The 8,226-nt window shown below is 53.8% G+C and overlaps 1 protein-coding gene across 1 annotated transcript; it reads left to right on the top strand.

Moving 5' to 3' along the window:
• Positions 1–6,844: 6,844 nt before the first annotated feature.
• On the top strand, positions 6,845–8,002 carry BJ171DRAFT_436381 (Sel1 repeat protein; the record flags this gene model as incomplete). The annotated part of the gene is made up of 2 exons (XM_053107955.1): positions 6,845–7,156; positions 7,607–8,002. 2 exons carry the CDS (start codon positions 6,845–6,847, stop codon positions 8,000–8,002), a joined length of 708 nt encoding a protein of 235 aa, XP_052961373.1.
• Between the last annotated feature and the right edge of the window lie 224 nt (positions 8,003–8,226).

Genomic DNA, 8,226 nt, shown 5'->3' with positions numbered 1-8,226 from the left:
AGCTGAGGCAGCACTAGGCTGCAACAGGAGTAAATAGGCTTGCCTGTGTACTCAACGTGCCGGGGTACCAACCTGTTGGACCTGATGGCTTGTCTTCTTGAATAAAGTTGACTATAGTAACAAAAAAAAAAAAAGCTTCTCCGCAAGGTCCACATGGTCACCGACACCGTGGTTGGACTTGGCATCACCCTCGGCAAGGTCTCGGCCAAGACCATCACCCAGGTCTACAAGACCTTTGTGCGGCCGACCCTCGAATACGGGATGGCCATGGACATCCCGGACCCGGCTCTGCGCGACCGCCTCGACGACGCCCAGATGACGGCCCTCCGCACCATGTTCCGCGTCGGTCCCGGCACTCCCGTCGGTGCCATGCACCTCAACTGCGGCCTTCCCAAGATGTCGGTCCGTGTCAAGATGCTGGCCCTTCAGAACTGGGCCCGCTGGGACGACCAAGTCTCTGACGGCGACAAGATGCTGTCGATGATCCTGCGCAACAAGATCATTGCGCCGTACCACCCCGACCAGTTCCTCGGCCAAGGAGTCCGAGCCGATCCGCACTGGGCCATGGTGGTCCGCCGACAAGAGGCCGACCACTCCCTCACGGCCACGGAGATCTACCGAGGCAAGACCCGACACCAGCCGCCGCCGCCCGGACCGCCCCGACCCCAGCCCGTCCCGATCAAGACCCTCATCTTCGAGGACCACATGAAGAACGGCTTCGACCGCTCCAAGCAGCTCACCGCCGCCTGCACCCCGTCGACCAAGATGTCGGGACTCTGGGAGGCTCGCGGGTACCAAGGATCCATGGTCATGCTCATGTTCATGGTCCGATGGCGACTCGGTGCTCTCCCAGGCCACTTCAGGTTTGGATACCGCAAGTGCAAGAACCTGGCTCGACACGGATCCGGGATCGACTTGACCAGGACCCACGCACAGCAGTGTGTGGATCCGCATCAAGTCCTGGTCCGCAAGGTCGCAGCCCTCAAGACGGCCCACCCGACTTGGGTGGAAAGTGGTATAGCCGGAGTGGGACCAGTGGACAAGCTGCTGGACCTGCTCTCTTTCGATCGCACTCCCCCTCGCAGTCGCACCCCTCCCGCACTTGGATCGCTTGCTGCTCATGTACCCGCTCCCCGCACTGCCTTCCGAGCATTCGCACTTGGTGCACACCCCGCACCACCACCCACTCCCACACCCAGTGTAGTCCCGCCCTTGCAGTCTCTCCCTGCACCCTCATCACAGCGTAGTATAGTGCCAGCACTTGTCACTTCCACCACCCCGACCTCCCCTCGATCCTGCTGTTCCCTTGTGGGAACTGCTTGAAAATGTGTTCACCCGCTTGGTCTCAGACCTTGTGGGCAGCTGAGGCAGCACTAGGCTGCAACAGGAGTAAATAGGCTTGCCTGTGTACTCAACGTGCCGGGGTACCAACCTGTTGGACCTGATGGCTTGTCTTCTTGAATAAAGTTGACTATAGTAACAAAAAAAAAAACCCCCCACGACCTGCCGCTTTCCACTGGCCATTCAGCACCGCGAGTTCTCTGTTGAGACCCTCCAGTTCCGCCACCCGTTCTGCCGTTGCCATAGGGCTGCCGGCCGGTGCCCCCATGCTGGTGGCGGTGGATGCATCTGCCAAGACCACCGGCTCATCTGTCATTGTTTCAGAGACCGTTGTCGATGGCTTTTGCCGCTGCTCAACACCTCCCAGTTCCTCCTCCAGTTGCTTGATCTTGTTGTCCCGGTCGAGTAGCTCTGCCTCCAACCCTCTCACTTTCGCTTCCAACGTCGCTTGCTGATTCTGAAGCTCTTCCTCCTACTCCTTCACCCTTGCTTTCAGTGCACTCTGCTCATCCAAGAGAACTGCATGTTTCGCTTCATGTTCTTGCACCGCCGTGTCCATGTCGTTCTGGAGTCTCTCCTTCTCCTGGCTTTTGCCGTCGAGTTGCTCTTGGCACGCCTTTGACTGCTCCTCGAGTGTCTCGATCTGTGTGGTGTACCTCGTTGCTTGCTGAGTGCATTCGTTAAGCTTTCCTACCAGTTCATCCACCTCTGCCATCATCTCAGCTGTAGCAGCTGCGGCTTCCTCTGACGCAGCGCCGGCACTCTCCACATCGTCCTGGAGACTCGCGATTTGCTCCTTGAATCGTGCGATCTCGCCCTCGTACTCTTTCGCCCGGGTTTGGCTGTCCTAGAGCTCGCTCTGCGCATCACCCAACCTTTGGTTCAGCTCCGATAGCTCTTGTGCAAGCCTGGTGTTTTCTGCGTCAAGCTCCTGCTGCTTGGTTTCTGCCTCCGACTGACTCGCTTTGTGCTGCTCCGCCAACTCTTCCATGGCCTGGGCATTTTTCTTGATCTGCGCTTCCAAGGAATCGTTCTCAATCTCCAATGTCCCGATCATCATTTGGCACGTAGTGAGGGAGTCGCGCAGTTCTGCGGCCTGCTGCCGCGTGGCATTGTGCGTTTGGGTGAGGGTGTCCAGCTTGTCCTGAATGGCCTTGTGGGTCAGCGCACAGCCCGAGTGCGCTTCATTCAACTTTTGCAGTTCGTTGGCACTGGCTTCGTCGCGGGTTTGCTGCTCTGTATGGAGGGTCTCGATTTGCGCGGCGGTATCGGCCATCAGCTGCTCGTATGGTGCGTGCAGGTGAATCTTGTATTTCCGACGCCTATTGGTCCTGGAATAATATGCGCAGCCGCATTTTCTTTCGAACGGCGATGACCTTGTTAAACGACTCAGAATCGATCATGCTCTCGTTCGGCACGAAGCATTCCCTCATAACACATCATCCTGGTGAGATATTGGCGTTCAAAATGAGGTCATTTTAATAATGATGACTCAAAAACTGGCCGGTGCCGCGCACAATACACGCTTTCGGTCACACAATCCAAGCGCGTTAACGCGCGTCCCTCCTTGCTCACCTCCCTCCAACTCAGACCTCCTCGCCTCCTATATAGCCGGTGTCTCTCGTCGATCGCCCATCACCAACGCATCCTCATCATGGGACGAACATCCAGGAATAAAAAGCGATTTCAGAAGGCTAGAGAAACTGCCCTCCGAAATGCAGTTTTTCGGGCCGAGTTGAGGAGATCTAGTCACATTAACACAATCTCTCCTCGACGTCAGCACGCAACCAGCTCGCGAACTCCCGCCTCTCCAGGACAAGAATGCATCTGGCGCCTCCTTGGCGAGACCAGAGAATGCTCAACCAGACAGAAAAATCATAGTTTACGATCTGGATGCCGATGAAACCATGGATACTTCAGCTACGAGCTGGGCTCCCGCAGTCGATATCGATCATGATTGTTCTGTTCTCATCAACGGCACTGAACCTCAACCACGCCCGGCTCCTCGTCAGTCAGAGCATCCGTTGCTCGCGTGGCCGATCCGTTTCCCGTCCTCCTTTCCCGAACCTCCTGTCAAAGATCGACGACGGCCTTATGTTGGAAATTCAGAAAGAAATCAGCGACGAGCCAATGCCGAGTCGCGTTCCCGGGCCTTGCAGCACGGTTCCTCCAAAACGATTCCCGAATACTTCGGTTCCCAATGTAAAGCGGCAGCCCAAACTTCCTTTGAAAGAACAATCGAGGACAGCAATTTGCAAGTCTTCGATATTGACGCTGACCATCCACCACCCAAATTCCCCTCCGATTACATCGTGGGCTTGGATGGCTGCTATCCAGTCCGGATGTGGGATGCTCAAGTCATTGACCTGGATGACGGTCATCAGGCGGCTGGAGTCTCCACTGGCATGAGAAATTACGAAAGAAACGAGCCGTCCGACGAGGCCCCTTCCAATGTGATATTCGAAATTGATGGTGATCAGGAGTCGGTGTCCTCAGACGACACGGAATCCACCGACTTTGAACAACAGATATCGATGGAAATCGACTCGGCCATCGGGCACCTCAGAAGTGAGACATGCGCACGATGTGCAAACACATCTCTTGGAAAGAACCCAACTATAGAAAGACGGTTATGCACCATGCTATATACCTCTACCTTCGAGAGAAACGAAGAAACACGGAACTCACGGTCGCTAAGATCGGTGTCGAAGTCGCCCGTCAACTTGCTATGGGAAAGTCGTTGCCATATTTCAGTCGGATCATAAGGAAAGCAGCGACTGAGTATTTGAAGACAGGATATATTCCTGATACATATACGTTGCTTCACCCAAGAGAGACATCCCTGTTGTCGGATAAAACAGTTGCGGAAATGTGCTTGGAATATCTGAGTGATAACAAGCAGTGCAGCCCGGTGAAGTTCGCCAAGTTTGTCAATAGAAAAATATTGAAAAAGCTCAAAACGGAGAGGAACCTTCGAAGATATCGGCTCAAACACGGCAAAATATCATACCGCACTGCCTTGCGTTGGATGAAGCACCTTGACTACAATAAGACCAGGGACAAGAAAGGGGTATATGTAGATGGACACGAGCGTAGCGATGTTGTCGATTATCGCCGTGCGTACCTCCAGAAGATGAAAATTTATAGACGACGTATGACTCGATACGTTGGGACGGATCTTCAAGAGGAACTTCCCCGAAATGTAAATCCCTGCCTCGCATCGTCCTCGTCACATATGACGAGAGCACTTTTTACACCAATGAATCAACCAACTACTCATGGCAACGGAAGGGCGAATGCAGACTGAAACCAAAAGGCCTGGGATCAAGCCTCATGGTCAGTGCATTTCTATGTGAATGTCATGGTCTATTGAAGATCGACGACAACGACGACTCGACCAAGATCATCAGGCCTGGGCGTCAAAACTGGTGGACATGCCGAAATTTAACTGAATAACTCGAGGAAGCCATCCCTATATTTGAACGGATGCATCCCAATTGTTTTGCACTGTTTCAGTTTGACAACTCATCCAACCACCGGGCCTTCGCTGACGACGCTCTCAGAGCTGAGTCACTCTGGCCAGGAACAGGAAAGAAGTTCCGGCCTACATCCTTCGGGCCAGATAACATTCCTCAGGCGATGTGCTTTCCGGAACAAATGGACGGTGAAATGCACGAGGTAATATGATTGATTCGATAAATGAATTGACAAAAACGGAGCCAATATGATCTAACCAACGATCCTCTTCAGGACTCCCTCGAGCGACAATGGGCAGGGCAGCCCAAAGGACTTTACATCGGGCTAGAGGAACGAGGGCTCTGGGAAGATGGTCTGACACTGACGTGCAAGAGAACCTCCGAAGAAACCGAGAACTCTGATGGCCCAACACGCACCCCTTGTTGTGCCAGGCACCTGATGAAGGTCCAGCCAGACTTCCAGAAACAAGAGCCATGGATTGACGAGACCATTCACAGTCGAGGCCACAAGGTTATCTTTCTCCCCAAGTTCCACTGCGAGCTGAACTTCATCGAACGATTTTGGTGCGACGCCAAGCGATACACCAAAGATATGTGCTTCAACAGTTTCCAAAATCTCGTGAGGTTACTTCCAATAGCCCTGCGGAAAGTAGAAGATATCAGACGAGTCCGAAGGCATGCAAGGACAACATGGAGGTACATGCGTGCTTACAGACGAGGCATTGCATTGACTGAGATCCAGGCATATGTAAGGAAAAGGTACACCTCCCACCGGAAAACCTATCATACTGTCGATGCCGCACTGAGCAGGGACGGTGCAGATGACACAGACTCTGAATGCGAACCGAATTGTGATGCAGAAAGTGACCGGGATACTGACAGAAGCACGGGGGTGGGGAGCACAGAACTGCTATTGACACCTATGGCTCGAGCCGGTTCGAATATATGACTCATAGTGACAATTTTTACTCATATGGGCGAACTAAAATTTGGCCACTTCTGAGCGCCTGCAAACGCTACTTCAAAGCTTCACCTTCTCGCACCATATGGCCCACACGACTGCGTGATTTTTGCGCTGGGTCGCGACATCACAGGAATCGTCCACGTGACCACGGATCTGGTTGGATTCGATTCGATTCGAACCAAATGGGAGAAGGGTGACCTTGCGCAGCACACCCGAGCCAATCGGGATGCGAGATCCCTGCTCCTCGGTCGCGCGGAATATAGGCGATACAATGGTGATACAAGAAATCACGACCTCACAGTAACAATGACTCGCTCAGAACCAGCAGAATCCACCTGTACTACCATCGCCGAGTTTACCCGTTTACCCGCCAGGCAAGCCTTGCACAAGCCCACCCAATCCCATCTCGATTTGGCACCTGCTGCGCTCGTGTGTCGCGCATCTGAAACCGTGTCACCGCCAATGATACCGGGTGGCGTGGCTCGGGTCCTGCCTGCTTTTTATTCGCTCGTCGCCCGCTTTCACCCTCTTCCCTCGCCGTCTCCCACATTTCGCCAACACCCACCCGCTTCTCTCCTTTCCCGCTGTCTCCCCGTTCAACATGGCAAGCATGAACGAGCCTGCTTCAAACACGGCATCATCTGCCACCCACCAAAGCCAAGCTGAAGCCAGAACAACCTCGTCGATTCCCGATATCACCCAACTCTCACTCGAACCCAACCCAGACATCTTCACCATCGTCTGCTGCAACGACAGCTTCCAGCTTGCGATTGATCACAGCACCATCAAGATCCTGCTCAGAGTATGCAAACGAGCCCGACCCCTCCTGAGCTCCAAGGTGCCTCGCTTCCACCGTTGGTGCCAGAATGCAGGACTGTGTCATCCAGACGGACAGATAAAGATCGGCCTCACACCGAGCGACCAGATTGCCATCTCGCTGCACTGTGATGATCAAGAGACAGCTGATCGATCCTGGCTCGTTGCTCAGGCAGAGCATGGCAATGCTGCCGCATCATATTTCCTGGCAAGGATCCTTCAAATCGAGGTTGAAGGGCAACCCTACATGGAACGATCCAAGAGGCAAAGCGTCCTCCAGCAAATCTTCCGCTTTCTGGAGAATGCAGCCAAAGGTGGCCATTCAAGGGCCCAGTACGACCTCGCTGGGTTTTATCTCAACGGAATTGAAGTCGACAAAGATCACACTAAGGCCGCGGAGCTATACCGTGGTCCTGCAGATCGTGGAATTCCTCGGGCTCAGGTAGCTCTTGGCCGATGCTACGAGATCGGCGAAGGTGTCGAACAAAGCTACGACACGGCCATTGAGTGGTATTCCAAGGCCGCAGATCAGGCCAACGAAGACGGTCGACTCCACATCGTGTTCCTCCGAGGATGGTTCTCGTTCATCGGCCATGGTGTCGAACAGAGCGATGAAACTGCCTTCAACTACTGGCATGAAGTCAGCACCCAATCCACCGACCCAGTCATCAAGCCCATTGCCACGCACATGGTCGGGTGGATGCACTACCTCGGTCGGGGTACCGTGCGCGACGAGCAGAAAGGTGTCAAGATCATCCGAGATAACCAATCGGATAAGTTCAAGCTTGGGGAAGGCGAGTGTCTGGCAGCGTATTGGAACGACACCAAGTCCGACTCACCCGCTTTCCGCAAGTTCTTTGAGTTATGCCAGCTCGGATCGGACCGTGACTGGCTTTGCAGATATCTCATGGCTGTGTGTCTGTCCCTTGGATTCGGAACCACCGAGGACAAGAAGAAGGCAGCTGGCATCTTTGAGCAACTCGCCAACGATGGACACAGCGACAGTCAGTTGTGGATCGGAATTTGCTACTCCTTTGGCGGGGGAGTATCGAAGGACCACAAGAAGGCATTCGAGTGGTTCAGCAGGTCGGCTGACCAAGGCAACTCGTACGGCCAGTGGTGGGTTGGTAATTGCTATCTCTGTGGACGTGGAGTTACCGAGGACAAACACAAGGCAGTCGAGTGGTTCCTCAAGTCGGCCGAACAGGGCAATCGATACGGACAACATTATCTCGGCGACTGCTACAGATATGGTGAAGGTGTCCCCAAGAACATTGACACCACCGTTTTCTGGTGGCGCAAGTCCGCCGACCAGGGTTTCCAAGATGCCATCTACAGACTCAAAGAACTCGGAAGGTTGGAAGGTCCTGATCCCCAAGGGCCTCCGAAATGCCAAATCCAATAGCTATATCACAACACCGAACATGCAGAAAATCAAGCAAACCGCCCCGCCCACCATCCATCCCAACCACCACGATGCCAAAGAGTGGACTTGCAGAGTGGTTCCGATGAAGCGTCAATGGCCGAGTGATGTTGTATTTGACATTCAGTACATTCAATACATCCAATATGCAAATAATGCTGTCCCATAACAATCGCTGATGTTGATCGACCGAGAGAAACATCCGA

Source organism: Polychytrium aggregatum (assembly GCF_025602895.1).
Source record: "Polychytrium aggregatum strain JEL109 chromosome Unknown BJ171scaffold_339, whole genome shotgun sequence".
Taxonomy (NCBI): domain Eukaryota; kingdom Fungi; phylum Chytridiomycota; class Chytridiomycetes; order Polychytriales; genus Polychytrium; species Polychytrium aggregatum.
Note: the sequence above shows the minus strand (reverse complement) of the source record. Positions and strands in the feature narration are given on the sequence as shown.